General features: G+C 61.2%; 1 protein-coding gene across 1 annotated transcript; it reads right to left on the bottom strand.

Annotated features, from left to right (window-relative positions):
• Window positions 1–6,168: 6,168 nt before the first annotated feature.
• Window positions 6,169–14,874, bottom strand: LOC119089995 (isovaleryl-CoA dehydrogenase, mitochondrial). Its single transcript, XM_037212797.1, has 9 exons — window positions 14,646–14,874; window positions 14,311–14,400; window positions 13,413–13,634; window positions 12,585–12,746; window positions 11,477–11,639; window positions 10,328–10,421; window positions 9,386–9,476; window positions 8,307–8,475; window positions 6,169–7,118 (listed from the first exon to the last, which is right to left on the bottom strand). The coding sequence occupies exons 1-9, from the start codon at window positions 14,796–14,798 to the stop codon at window positions 6,985–6,987; spliced, it is 1,278 nt and encodes a 425-aa protein (XP_037068692.1). The 5' UTR covers window positions 14,799–14,874; the 3' UTR covers window positions 6,169–6,984.
• Between the last annotated feature and the right edge of the window lie 26 nt (window positions 14,875–14,900).

Genomic DNA, 14,900 nt, shown 5'->3' with positions numbered 1-14,900 from the left:
CGCGCGTGTGCGGTGTGTACGTGTGCTGAGCGGGGCCGCATGGTGGGGAGGATTGGGGGGGGGGGGGGGGGGGGGGGGTAGAGCGTGCAGAGTACAGTGGGCGAGGGTGCCAGTAGTGTAGCGGTTAGCGAGTCTGCGTTGGCTACTGCGCGTCTGGGAAACCAGAGGTACGGGGTTTGATTCCCCGCGGTGCCCGCCCTTCCTGCCAGGGTGAGAGGCAGGCGATGCCATGTAGCCTCAGCAGCTGAGTGCGTCGTAAAGCCCCAATGACACACACAGAGTACAGTGAACTCGCCGCCGTTGTTTCATCACCGCCGTTGCCGAAGGTCGGCCGCTTTGGGCGCGCGGCCGCTACGCGCCCAATGGCGTGGTCTGTCGCGATAGGAGCCTGTCGGCGCCACGTGCTGACCGCGCTCTCCCCGGCCGGCAGCGGCAGCAACACGAGCGCGCTGGGCGGCGGCGACGGCGCGCGCGCCGCCCGCTGGGGCTCGGGCGGCTCCGGCTCCGGCTCCGGCTCCACCACGTCCACCATCCGGCCGCTGCTGGCCGGCCCGCTGGCCGGGCCGCCGCCGTCGATGACGGCGCAGGCGAACGCCGGCGCCGGCGGCGGCGTCACCAGACAGGTGCGTTCGACGCCGCTGCTGCGTCGGTGGGGGTGGGCTGTGTCGACGGCCGGCGCAAGGCGTCTGAAGTGTCGGTGGTCGGGGTCTCGGCCGGCCCTGCCAGGGCGTCAGATTGTGGATGGACTTGTCAGGGCTGGTCGGACCGCCTCGGGCAGATCGCACAGTGTGGAACGTGTACGGCAGCGTGTGCGGCGTTGCTGGTGAGTTGACGCCTCTGCTAGCTGTGCTGTGCGGACGCGCGTCCCGCGGCGTCTGCTGTCCCCGGTGTTCGGTTATGGGATTTGGATGGCCGCGGCCGTGGAGCCGACCTGCAGCGCCTGAAACCGATGACGTGCGCCGCCGGCCCGCGGTGCGGCCGCTGTGGCGCGGCGCGGCGCGGCGCGGCGCGGCGCCCTCCGTCTGACGTGCGCCGCCGGGCCCGCGGTGCGGCCGCTGTGGCGCGGCGCCCTCCGTCTGACGTGCGCCGCCTCCCGCCGCCAGCCGCCGCCGGGCTGGGGCGGCTCGGGCGCGCCGCCGGGCCCGCCGCCGCCGGCGCCCCGCCAGGGACCGCCACCGTCCGGACCGGCCTTCTCCAGCGCGCCGCCCGCCCAGCCGCTGTTCCAGGTCAGGGCCGACTCCGCCGCGGCTGGGCTGACGGCCGAGAGGCCGACGCAGGTCCGGCTGGGGTGATGTCGGTGCATACCTCGCGTGGGTGGCCGTCCGGGAGACGTCGCTGGTGGGGGGCGTCCTGCGACTGTGGTTCTCTCAGACGAACGCTGTGAAATTTTGTGGTTTATTTTGTGGTATATTTCGCTGTGAAATTTTGTGGAAATTTTGTGAACCTTCGACGCTCAAAATCTCAGAAACTTTGTTTCACAAATTTGGTTTATGGCGCATTCTCCAGTGAACAGATGGGGGCAGTTGTGTGGATTTTTTGAATATTTTCGTCGCCGCCATGCGGCGAAGTTTGTCACGGAAGATTTTGGTTTTTATGTAATTAAGATCCAACTTGATTTGTTTTCAAAATGGGCAGCGAAGAATGAACGTGGCTGTTAGGACTATCAGTAATGAGAGACATCATTATGCTTCAGTTGTCCGTCGTTCTCTTGACGACGGGTCTCATACGAGTAGCCCAACGCGATGCCATCGCTCGAAGAGGCGCTCTGGTCCTGTGGAGTTACCTCACTTCATTTGCAGTTACCTGCCATGCGATGGTTTGATGCATGACGTGACCATAATTCGCCGACTCGCACCGGCACTGAGACTTTTGGACGGCAGTCACTGAGACTGCCGTTAACGCCCACACCCGGTGTCCACATCATGCGAATGCGTCTGTGACCCGCGTTCAGTGCTGGTGTGGATTATGCGAAAGTGCGTGGCTGTGCGCAGCCTTCCGCAAGCTTACCGCACGCCCAACACGCGTGCATAATGTGGCTGACGACTGTCTGGCTCATGTTCGTTCGTCTGCCGCGTGCTGACCGTCGGCCGGCGCGTGTGTGACGACAGGCGCCGCCGCCGCCGGTGGGCTCGCAGCCGGCGGGGCCGCCACCGCCGCCGCCGCCGCCGCCGCCTCCGCCGCCGGCCGGCCAGGGCTGGCGCGCGCCCTGGCCCCAGCAGGGGCCGCCGCCGCTGTCGGCGCCGCCGCCGGGACCGGTGAGTGGCCAGCGCCCGCGCTCCCGCCGCCGTCGGCTCGCGGGGACTCCCCCAGCGGGTCACCCGCCGGCCTGCTGACGCCCTCAGTCGGCCTGTATACCTCTGTCGGCCTGTATCCCTCTGTCGGCCGTTATCGCTGCCCGACAGCGCCGATGTGTGGGCCGCGTGCCGTGTGTACCCGTGTGCGCGGGCGTCCGCCTGTGTCGCCGACTGACAGCCGCTGTGTGTGGGCAGGTGCCGCCGCCAAGGCCGGTCGGACCGCCGTCGGTGCCGCCGCCGTCGCTGTTCCCCGGCTGGCAGCAGTTCGGCGCGCCGCCGCCGCCGCCGCCGCCGGCGCGGCCGCCGCAGCAGGCCGACCTCAGTCTGCTGGCGCAGGCCGGTCTGCCCAACCTGCTGGCGGCGCCGCCGCCGCCGCCGCCCAGCTAGACGGCGTGGCCGACCGACCGGCGGAGAGGCGCCGGCCGATGAATGGGTGGTGAAGAGCGGAGAAGAGACGCGGCGGAGGGGAGCGGCGGCCGCGGCGGGGGACGCTTGGAGCGGGGGGGGGGGGGGGAAGGGCAGGGAGCTGCGGGTGGCCTGAATAGGGAGAGGAGCGGGCGGCACGCGGCGCCGCTCTGGGCTAGAGCGGCCGCTGCTGTCGACGTGTGGGTGCGAGCGCCAGCGTGTTTCCGTGTGCCGCGGCTCCAGCCCGCCGGCGACGGCGCGACGGCCGTCGGCGGGCCGCCCGGAGGGCGCGGCAGGCAGTGTCGCCGCCGAGACGTGCGGCAGACACTGGGCGGCGCCGGTGACGCGCGTGGCGCGGCGTTCTCGGCGAGTCGGCGCTGGATGACGCGGTGCTGCCGCAGCCGGCTGACCTTCTGACGTCAGCTGACGCGCAGCCGGGCCCGCCGCGTGGGGCGAGCGCGGCTGTGTACCCGCGCCGGCCGGCCGCATGGTAGTGCTGTACATAGTCGGCCTCTCTTTCTCCTCTTTCTTTCGCTCGCTGTGTACTGTCTGGCCGGCTTCTTAGTAGCGTGTCCGCCGCCGCCCGCCGCGTACTTGTACGCTTCAATACAGCTTGACTACGGCCGAACTCTGCCTCGTGTGCGTGCGGAGCCCGCCTGGCAGACTGGGGACCGGACGCGCGGAGCGGGACCGCGTGTGGTGAGTGGTGCGTCTACCAGACAAGAGCGCTGAGATCTGGCGCGCCCCCACACGAGGGCGCTGGGATCAGGCGCACGCCCCGGACAACGGCGCGCTTCTCGAAGTCGGTCAGATAACTGAGTTGGAAGCTTCTGTTGTATTCATCCCGTTCGCAATAGGTAATCGTAGGGCGAAAAATGTCTTCCGTGGTGGATTTTCCGTCATTTTGGTGGTTTAGGCTGCGCGAGGTAGGTCTCGTGCCACCACGCCAGTGTCGCGCGTCGCCAGCCGAGACAAGTGGATCTCTTGGTTGGGATCTACCAAAAATAGGTGTCACGGAGGCGCCGCGCGCGGGCGGAACAAGCCGCCGAAGCTTCGAGAAGGCGCGCTTGGCCAGTCCAGCAACATCTTCCTCGCTTATGTGCGCCAACAACAATTGTACTCGAGTCCTCAACATTGGTCCGCATTGGCCACTTCGGAAGCCTCTGTGGTCGGTGGGATCGACACAGCAGCGGCACCGGCCCTCCCCAGCTGACTGAGTGAAACATCGCTGCCAGGCTTAGCTTCTCATTTCAGTGCAGTCCTGGCCGTGAAATGGCGTCCAAGCAGGGCGGAACAGCGGAGACAAAGCCGTGTAAACCAGGAGCCCAGTCAAGAGCGACTATACACGCCACGTTAACTGACTCCGAATGCTCACGGCGCTCCTCAGCGCCGCCGCCGCGGCCTGTGCCCCGGTGGTCGCGGGCTACTGACACCAGCGCGAGCACGGCCTGGCCTGGCGCCCTCCCAGCGGGGTCCGGTGTAGACTCGCGAGTCCAGACGCTGGCCCCGGCACACGGCGGTCGAGCTGCTGCAGACGGGCGCCGGCACCCGCGGGCGCTCCGCGGAGGGGGTCGGTGCGGCCCTCGCAGCGCCGCCGGCGCGCCTGGACAAGACTCCCCGTTACACGTCCGTGCGGCGTGCGTGCATTGTGCGTCACATGCCGCCGTCCGTGCGTGCCACGCGCCGACGATGTCTCGGCCCGCGCGAGGCGCGTAGTATCTGTCAGCTGAGCGAGAGACCCAGCGTTGTTGGACCTTCCGCACTGAGCCCACCAGATGGCGGAGTCGGTACGGTACCTCCAGGAAACGCTGATCAGGTCAGCGGAAACGACGCGACTCCCGCTCCAGCTGGGCGTGCTGTCCTTGCTGCGTTGTCGGCAACTGTTTATGGCCAGGGTGTTCGGTCCCCGGTCCCGGTGTCCCCTGGTGTCCGGTCCCCGCGTCCGGTCAGGGCTTGGGACAACCGCGCCCGGCCGGAGGGGAGTTGGTGAACCCCCTGGGATCTCCAACTTCCAGACGCCGTATTAGAAACACAACGATACCATTTTGAGGGTCTCGCCAAATAAAAAATGCACAAAATATTCCACCTTAGGTCAACTGTGAGGTCACCAGAGGCCACGAAATATAAAAACGGTCGTTTCGATAAATGCGGTTAAAGCCTATATTTACACCTCAAGACAAATATCGAGGGCACGGAAATAAGCGCTGAAAGGGTCAGGAGTCCATTCTAATCATTTCTGTTCTCCCACATGGATCGGTTCAGATTAGGTCACCGTACCACATTGCTGTGCCGGCAGCCTACAAGAACGGTACTTTTCTTCACGTCGTGTTTTTCATTTAAGTTATTTGATTATATGCAACTGTGGACAAGAGTATTACAGACACAGAAAAACGCCACTTTAGGGTCACGTAGAGGTCATCCGAGGTCAACTTAGGTTGAATATAAAAACTATCCAAATTAAAAAACTTAAGTGCTAGCAGGGTCTATGTGACCAGTACAATGCTTTTCTGAGGTCAGAAATAGTATATTGTACATCCATTGGTGCTCAAGATAGCGAAGTTGTTGTATACATTGTGCATAGTCCCTTCCATGCTTGGCGATGCATTTAATACAAACTGAGAATAGGTGCGTTGGTTCGTGAAATTAGACGCCATCAGTTTCGCGAGCACGATAAGGAAGTGGTCACACGCGCCATACTCGCTCATCTAGCCCCCCCCCCCGCTACTAGCCACAAAGGTATTTGACCTTGAATGACCTCACATATTGTTGCATGTCCTCACATGACCTATTGTGACCTCAGTAGGCATTATAATTATTTCACATGTTTCAGTGAAGTATTCGAATTCTGCGTTCAAAATTAACATACGAAACTGCCTATTTTGAGTTCCGCATGTGTTTTGCACACGGCGCCCACAGAGATGAGTCATGACCTGGGCCAAGGCCACGCGCTCTTTGGTCATATACTGCTTTGGCACGAAAGTTGGCACTCTTTTCTTCATAAAAAAATACCGAAAGTACACAAAACACGTACAAAGTTGCATTATCTACGAAAACTGACAAAATTTATCCGACCCGAGATCATTTACCCTGCCTTTTAAAAAAATCTGAAATTAACCAACTGTGTGTGCTATCATTTTCCCTACTACAACAGGTTTAAACAGTGGCAAATGAACCACAAAAAAGTTACGTGTGGTCAGAAATGTTCGGAGGTTGATCTCCTTAACCTGATTCAGGTCACAGGTCTTGGTAGATCAAAACTTCAAAATCGCACAAAGGATGCCAAATCAATAGATGAACAGGCACTGAGAGCATCGTGTTACCGTGAACACTTATCTTTGACCTATGCTCGAAAAGCCGTAGAAGTAGGAAGGCGACTTCCCCCGCCTACGCAGGCTAACGACAGACTTTCGTTGACATTCCACAATTTTTAGACTAAAATCTGCATTACAAAGGCTTGCAAACAGCTCAATGTTTCTGAGAATACGTCTATTCAACGTCCTTTCAAAACAGTTTTATATTCCATCCGCCTAAGGAGTGGTTTGTAATTCACACACAGACACGGAAGACCATATCTATACACGGCGATCTCGCAAAAAGCTCACCTAAAGGTATCTCACTATACGCTCTCAAACACAAAGCATGCATAAATACAAACAGAAACCGCAACCTAGATAGAAACGAGCATTCTACCACCCGTATGTATTGCACTGGCTCCAATGACCGTTTCGAAACGCAACTAACAAAAATATAGCAGATCGGTATCATCATCGACGACGTACTTCTAAATGTCTCACTCAATACGCACTAACGCATGTTATCACAAGCACCGAGACTTGGCATCCAGCGGTATATCTCCACACCCGTCCAGTTTCCGTACGTCTCGCAACACAGCTCCCACCGACTACACGACCTCCTGACGTCTTGTTCGTTGTTTATCGACGCTTCCGAGCGAGTCAATCGCCGAGGTCACACTGCACCCACAGCTGCTAAGGTCATCACGAGGTCGACACGACGCTGCGGTTTTACGGGTGCGTCAACTGCAGCGGTCACTTGACGCCCATCACCACGGGGCCTTGCTGTCGATAACGTACGAGACGAACGTACGAGGCATATCCAGCCATCTCTCGCCAGCGTTCGTCCCCAGCGGTCTGCGTCCGCGGCAGCCCAGCCTTGACCTCAAGGGTACAGCAAGGGTCAGCCAGGCGACCCGGGCCACCAGCCGGCGGTGCCGACCTCAGCACGCGCCCGCCTCCGCCCGCCGGCGTCGCCGCGGCCGGGCGGCGCTTCACTTGTACTCGGCGTTGAGCGCGCGCCCGATCACCAGTCGGCGCACCTCGCTGGTGCCGGCACCGATCTCGTACAGCTTGGCGTCTCGCACCAGCCGGCCCGTCGGGTACTCGTTGATGTAGCCGTTGCCGCCTGATGGAGCAGGGCGGCCGTCAGAGGACGGGGCGGCCGTCAGAGGACGGGGCGGCCGTCAGAGGACGGGGCAGCCGTCAGAGGACGGGGCGGCCGTCAGAGGACGGGGCGGCCGTCGGAGGGCGGGCGGCCGTCGGAGGGCGGGGCGGCCGTCGGAGGGCGGGCGGCCGTCAGAGGACGGGGCGGCCGTCGGAGGGCGGGGCGGCCGTCAGAGGACGGGGCGGCCGTCAGAGGACGGGGCGGCCGTCGGAGGACGGGGCGGCCGTCAGAGGACGGGGCGGCCGTCGGAGGGCGGGCGGCCGTCGGAGGACGGGGCGGCCGTCAGAGGACGGGGCGGCCGTTAGAGGGCGGGGCGGCCGTTAGAGGGCGGGGCGGGGCGGCCGTTAGAGGGCGGGGCGGCCGTCAGAGGGCGGGGCGGCCGTCAGAGGACGGGGCGGCCGTCAGAGGACGGGGTGGCCGTCAGAGGACGGGGCGGCCGTTAGAGGACGGGGCGGCCGTCAGGGGGCGGGCGGCCGTCAGAGGGCGGGACGGGGCGGCCGTCAGAGGGCGGGACGGGGCGGCCGTCAGAGGACGGGGTGGCCGTCAGAGGACGGGGCGGCCGTTAGAGGACGGGGCGGCCGTCAGGGGGCGGGCGGCCGTCAGAGGGCGGGACGGGGCGGCCGTCAGGGGGCGGGGCAGCCATCAGAGCGAGTGTTCGGGTCGAGGGAGTGTAGGAACCAAATCAGCACGTCTCAAAGTGGCTGGTGCATATTATGTATACTCTTTAGCAGGAGTCTACCGACAGTAGCAGGGTGTAGGTGTCACAAGATAGCAGAAGTTCAAAGACAGTGGGTGGCACAGGAATGTGTGTGTGTGTTACAGGACAGTAGGAGTCAAGACAGTGGGGGTTACAATGCTAACCATTACAATGCTAACTTACAGCTACATCATGTCAATACAACCGTCATCTTGCGGGGCAAGGTCGTTCAACCAGTATCTCCCAGCATACTGACGGTCACTAACAACACAAAACTTGCACACCATAATCCCCGGTCTGTTCGAACCATACCTTTACATAGCTTGCCTGGAATCAGGAAGACTGGCACACGCACCCTGAAGCCCCTCCCCCTTCCCCCGCCAAACCCCAACCCCGTCCGAGACGGCAGCACCGACCGTCGGACGGCCGGGCGCGACAGCGCTGCCACCTACCGAGCGCCTGCACCGCCTGCAGCGCCACCTGGGTGGCCTTCTCGGCGCAGTACAGGATGACGCCTGCGCAGTCCTTGCCGGCCACGTGGCCGCGGTCGCAGGCGCGCGCCACGCTGTACAGGTAGGCGCGGCAGGCGTTCGTGTCGCAGTACATGTCGGCCAGCTTGCCCTGCGGGGCGGGCACACGGTCAGAGCGGGCACGCCGTCCGGGCGGGCACGCTGTCAGAGCGGGCACGCTGTCAGAGCGGGCACGCTGTCAGAGCGGGCACAGTCAGTCAGTCAGGGAAGACAAACCCTCCGGGAGGGACAGGGGCGGGCACCGCAGGCGGCTGTCCGGCCCGGGCGTGGCGTACCCCGCGGCCAGGGTTCGCCCGCCTGCCGACCGGCTCCTACCCGCGGGCTCGCGGCAGGCGGACCGCCGGCCTGTGCTGCCGCTGACCTCGTGGCGCGCCTCTGGCCCGGCACATATCGGTTCGCCCGGGCGGTGGCACTGTTACACGTTTTTTTCGAAGGTTCCATCTTGCGAGTCGTTCAGCGCGGTATGCCTAAGCTTCCGTCAGTTGAGGTTCGAGTCATTTAACACTTTCTGCAAGTGAGAGCTAGCTCAACCAAGGCTGTCGTTATACGATGACCTAAAACGTACGTTCATGCATGAGAATCAAGTACTCCAGGTCAAGGTCACACGAGGCCAAACCTAAAAAATACACGAAGCGGTCTAGCAAGCGTCTTTAGTACACAATATCACCCTCGGTCATTACATTAAGGGTGTAACGCCAAAGTTAACGCCAGAGAGGTGATGGAATAAACTCAGGGGACGTACCAGGATCCCACGGAAGCAGATATCACGTACTGATTACACCAGTTCCCCGGCACGCTCACGAAAAAAAAAACACGATGAAGTGACAAAAAGGCGATCGGGTCCTGTCCGACACACTCTGAAAAGCCTACGGTAAGGCGTAACACTGAAACAGCAGCTGCACGCTGAAGCACTAGCCTGACCCCACGACCTAAGACCTGGCCCTTTGATCCGGTGACCCCGTCCTGCGACCTGACGACCTAGCCTGGTGCCCCGGCCGCACCTGCATCAGCTGGAAGTGACCGATCGGCTGGCCGAACTGCTTGCGCTGGTGGCAGTAGTCGAACGTGACGTCACAGGCGGCCTGCATCAGTCTGCCGGCGGCAGCCGTGACGTCACACAGCGGCGACGTCAGACAGCGGGGACGTCATACAGCAGACATCAAACAGCGGTGGCGTCATACAGCAGAGACGTCAAACAACGGTGACGACAGACAGCGGTGACGTCAGACAGCAATGACGTCAGACAGCGGTGACGTCAGACAGCGGTGACGTCAGACAGCGGCGACGCCCGACAGGCACGGCTCCAACAAATCCAATCCAGCCCTCCGCGTTCGCAGCAGCGCCAACCTGTCGCATACAAATCAACGCGGCTTTCCGTGCGTTCGCAACGATGTGGGGCTTCGCTCGCTCGCTACGAGTAAAACATGGGGCGCTGTGTCGAAGACAAAAACAAACAAACAAACAAAAAACAAAAGCGAAAGACTAAAACGACACCCCAAGCCGTGCAGCATAAGCACAGCACAACGGAGTGACACGGATGCCGCGAGGGAGAGATGAGGATGCCACAGGAGTGATAATGGGTGACTGGGATGGCGACAGTGGTGAGAGTGGCATGGCCGGGACATGGGAACAGATCCCGGGAGCACCCGACGAGCGCGCCGCCGCGGGTCCCGCTGCCGGAGTTCGCGATGCGCCAGCCCCCGGACCGTGTGCTGAGCACGCCACGAGGTCGGATTTTGCCCACGACGGCGTCATCCCTCCGCCTGTCCAGTCTCTCGTCACGGCAGCTGCGCGGAGGCCCGGGTCAGTCGTCTCAGGCCTCGGCGCGAGCCCTCCAGCTCGGACGCGGCGGTCTACGGTCGGGGCGCGTCGCCCCGGCGGCACCGGCGCGGTACGTGCCCCGATGGAGCGCGCCGCTCCGGCCGTACCGCCGAAGTACGTACCCGACGGGTCCTGCCGCCAGCACCAGCCGCTCCAGGTCCAGCCCGGTCATGAGCACGTAGACGCCCTTGCCCACCGCGCCCAGCACCTGAGAGTCTGTGGAAGACGGCAGGGTACACCAGGTCACCGCCAGGGGACACACACAAGAACACACACAAGCACATGCACACACACGCACAACACACACACACACACACACACCACACACACACACACACACACACACACACACACACACACGCGCGCGCGCGCGCGCGCGCGCGCACCGGCACCTAGTCCAGCACCTGGGAGCCTGCCGGGGATGGGGGGGGGGGGGCGGAGGAGGGAGCGGAGGGAGAGGGTGGGGGCCGGAGGAGAAGAGGCGGTTCGACTGAGCGAGCACACACCGGTGCAGGCGGCGGGCCGGCCGGGGCCCGGGAAGGCCACGCGACAGGCGCGGGCGCACACAACACCCGCGCGCGTGAGAGGACCGAGAACGTCGGGCCGGGCAAGGCGCAACGGCGACTCGGGGGGGGGGGGGGGGGGTCGGCGGTCCGGTACGGATGGCGTAGTGACGCGAACCAAAATCTCTCGGTGGTCAAAGAGCTGGCCTGAAGGGCGCGCACAACGCATCACAGCTGCTTACAACGCAAATTCCATCTGGTAAAAATTCCGATTTCTGCCACGCGAGCAGAGCATTGTGGTCACAAAGTCGAGGTTTGCGCACGAGAACATTTCGAGCAAAGAACGCAACTGTGAGGTCTTGCGCTCAGCCATAGCACAGCGGACTCAGATACTGAGGCGACACTCTACCGGCACATCGTTCTCGTGTCCTACTGAGGCCGGGCCGAGATTAAAACCTTGCACGGTAAGGACAGTGTAGAACAAACAACAATAGCTCACAATGTCATTTATCACAATACCAAACGAACCAGAAAAAAACATGTCGAAACATTCCACGTGTTCAACTTAAGACGGGCCTTTCAGTAGGCCCCAGCCAATGGTTTTAGCGACTGGCTGGTGCCCACGGACCAGCCAGTAAGCACGGACCCCCTGAGTGACTTTGTATTTTCCTCCAACTCCTTTCAACACGTCCGCCCCGCTGCGAGCAGGGCAAACCCCAGCTCTCACCACCCCCGCCTGGGCACGCGCCGGCGCCCGCCCGCCCTCACCGGGCACGAAGCAGTCCTCGAACACGAGCTCGCAGGTGGGCGAGCCCCGCATGCCCAGCTTGTCCAGCTTCGGCGAGGTCGAGAAGCCCGGCTGGCCGCGCTCAATCACGAACGCCGTGATGCCGTGCTGCGGCTTGCTTGTCAGGTCCGTCTTGGCGTACACCTGCGGCGACCCGGGTCACCGGTCACCAGACAGGAGAACTATAACGACAGGGCCATCAGGGAGAAACGTGTCGCTGTCCACTCTGGGTCCGGGCTGGGAGAGCGGCTGTCTAGCAGGGGCCACAGCAACGAAGATGAAATAGCGTGGCGTGAGCTACTGCATGCTGCCCAGCTACCTTTCGCCGTTATAATTACAGACACGGACATCTGTGTCTGTAATTATAACGGCCGACTGTAATTACATCTGCTATTATAATCTGACTGCTTTCTGGCGTCACAAGCGACACAGCAACCCTCAGATGAAGATGAAAGAGGTGAGACCGTAAAACGTCAGGGCTGGATCAGGACAGTAAGTTAGCCTGGATTAGGCTGATCCAGAAGGACAGGGCTGGAATAGCCAGATCCAGAACGACCGGCCCGGATTAGCCAGATCCAGGAGCCGGCCGTGTTAGCCCGATCCAGGAGCCGGCCGTGTTAGCCAGATCCTGGAGCCAGCCGTGTTAGCCAGATCCAGGAGCCGGCCGCGTTAGCCAGATCCAGGAGCCGGCCGTGTTAGCCAGATCCAGGAGCCGGCCGTGTTAGCCAGATCCAGGAGCCGGCCGTGTTAGCCAGATCCAGGAGCCGGCCGTGTTAGCCAGATCCAGGAGCCGGCCGTGTTAGCCAGATCCAGGAGCCGGCCGCGTTAGCCAGATCCAGGAGCCAGCCGTGTTAGCCACATCCAGGAGCCGGCCGTGTTAGCCAGATCCAGGAGCCGGCCGTGTTAGCCAGATCCAGGAGCCCGCCGTGTTAGCCAGATCCAGGAGCCAGCCATGTTAGCCAGATCCAGGAGCCGGCCGTGTTAGCCAGATCCGGGAGCCGGCCATCTTAGCCAGATCCAGGACCGGGTCATCCCGAGCAGACCACTGCCGCCGACCAGCCGTCCCCAGCCCCGCCCCGGGCGCCTCACCACCAGCACGTCGGCGACGGGGCCGTTGGTGATCCAGAACTTGGTGCCGTTCAGGACGTAGCCGTCGCCCTTGCGCTCGGCGCGCGTCTTCATGGACACGACGTCCGAGCCGCTGCCCGCCTCCGACATCGCCAGCGCGCCGAAGTGCTCGCCGGAGCATAGCTGCGGGCCGCGCGCGGCGTCAGAGAACGCGCGGGGCACGCGGCGAAGACCGAACACGGACCTAGCTGCGGGCTGCGCGCGGCGTCAAAGAACGCGCGGGGCACGCGGCGAAGACCGATCACGGACCTAGCTGCGGGCCGCGCGCGGCGTCAGAGAACGCGCGGGGCACGCGGCGAAGGCCGAACACGGACCTAGCTGCGGGCCGCGCGGCGTCAGAGAACGCGCGGGGCACGCGGCGAAGGCCGAACACGGACCTAGCGCGCCACAATGGCGGCATGCTTGAAGATGGTGAGAATGGTCGTAGGCGTCCGTATCGCCGAGTAAGACATCAGATACAAGGGTCTGTCGCGAACCGCCGGCTACCGAAACACATATGCGTTGTATTTTGATTAGGTTGACGACACTCATAAGACTGCTTATCTAAAGGTTGTCACCGACGCTGCATTATTGACACCACCATCACACCGTGCCTCATGACCGGGACAGCACTACATCCGCCGACGTAAATAGCCCGAGTTCGCTCCCCCCCCCCCCCCCCCCCCTCTCCCCCTCATTGCCGTCAACCCGCATCCTGCTCCTCTGCCCTGTCCCGTCTCTGTGCCGTACCTATTCTGCCCGCGTGACCGGCCTCTCCCCCCCCCCCCCTCCAGCTGCCGGCGCCGTCACCTTGGGCAGGTAGCGCTCCTTCTGCTGGGTCGTGCCGTGCCGGTTGATCTGGTTGATGCAGAGGTTGGAGTGCGCGCCGTAGCTGAGCGCCACGCCGCCGGCGGCGCGCGACATCTCCTCCATCACCAGACAGTGGTCCAGGTAGCCCATCCCGGAGCCGCCGAAGTCGGCGCTGGCCGTGATGCCCAGCAGGCCCATCTTGCCCAGCTGGCGCCAAAACTCCTGCGGCGGCAGCCCAGTCAGCACTGTGCCGCTGCCTGACTTTATGCTGCACCCCTGGTGATTTGCAATGCTAGCAGCTCTTATGAACCTCACCAGTTCCCTAGCCAATGAAGAGGGCATGATGTGAATACCTTCCCTGGGAATTTTAAATTCCCCTGGATAGGATTTGAATCCATCATCCTTGTTTCACAGAACAAGCATGCTGTGTGGCTGGCATATGTACCTGTATAGTTACACACAAACACACACACACACACACACACACACACACACACACACACACACACACACACACACACACACACACACACACACACACACACACACACACACACATGTATCCCCTTGCCTCTCCTCCCCCTCCCTCACTCTTCCTCCCCTCCCCTCCCTGATCAAACTCCATGTTATGTAAGCACTAATATTTAACTATCAGGGTTGGATCTAAAATATATTTAGTATTATTCCATGCTGCCATGGTTTCACTTATTCATGTGAGGTATGACAGGATACCAGTCACCATAAAAAGTACATCCACTCCCCCAAAGGCCTATGCAACAGTGCACTAAACCCCACACTTGTGTGTGCAAACCAAACTCAGGCCAGGCCAAGTCATGCTGAAATTATTTTTGGGCATACATGGGCTGAAATGTGTTCCTGATGTTGCATATCCATTTACCTTTCTCTTATCCCAATCATCTTTCTTGTCAATTTCATCTGCATAAGGAGCCAGCTCCTTCTGGAAAAATCCCTTCACACTTTGCCGCAGCTGAGAACAAAGTTGAGTGCTCATGTCAACCAGCATACCACCACAGTACATCTAGTACATATATTTTCTTCAATAAAACCCTGACATTCTTGCAAGAATGAGGGTTGTAGTATGTACCCTGTGAATGGGCAATGCATTCAAATTGGATACTTTTGCCCATGCTACTTGTTTCAGTTTTAATGATATCATATACAAGATGAAGTCAGAATTCCTGCGATGAAATGTGATTTTCAAAAAAAACATACCTGTTGCTGATCCTCATTCAACCCGAACATCACATCATCGACCTCATATAGAGAGAAGCACCTTACTGATGTTGGACTAACTTTATGTGGTACGCATGCCTGCCTGAGGGAGGCTGACATGCGCAGCAAATTGCTGCAGCGGAACAAAGACATCCTTTTACTGACAAAAGCAACCAAAAGTGATTAATATCCCTGCTGCCCTCCCCGGCGCTGTCCCGGCCTCAATACAACAGCGTCGCTGATTTTAATGCTGGA

The sequence above is a fragment of the Pollicipes pollicipes genome, unplaced genomic scaffold (assembly GCF_011947565.3).
Source record: "Pollicipes pollicipes isolate AB1234 unplaced genomic scaffold, Ppol_2.1 Scaffold_1600;HRSCAF=1878_pilon_pilon_pilon, whole genome shotgun sequence".
Taxonomy (NCBI): Eukaryota; Metazoa; Arthropoda; class Thecostraca; order Pollicipedomorpha; family Pollicipedidae; genus Pollicipes; species Pollicipes pollicipes.
Note: the sequence above shows the minus strand (reverse complement) of the source record. Positions and strands in the feature narration are given on the sequence as shown.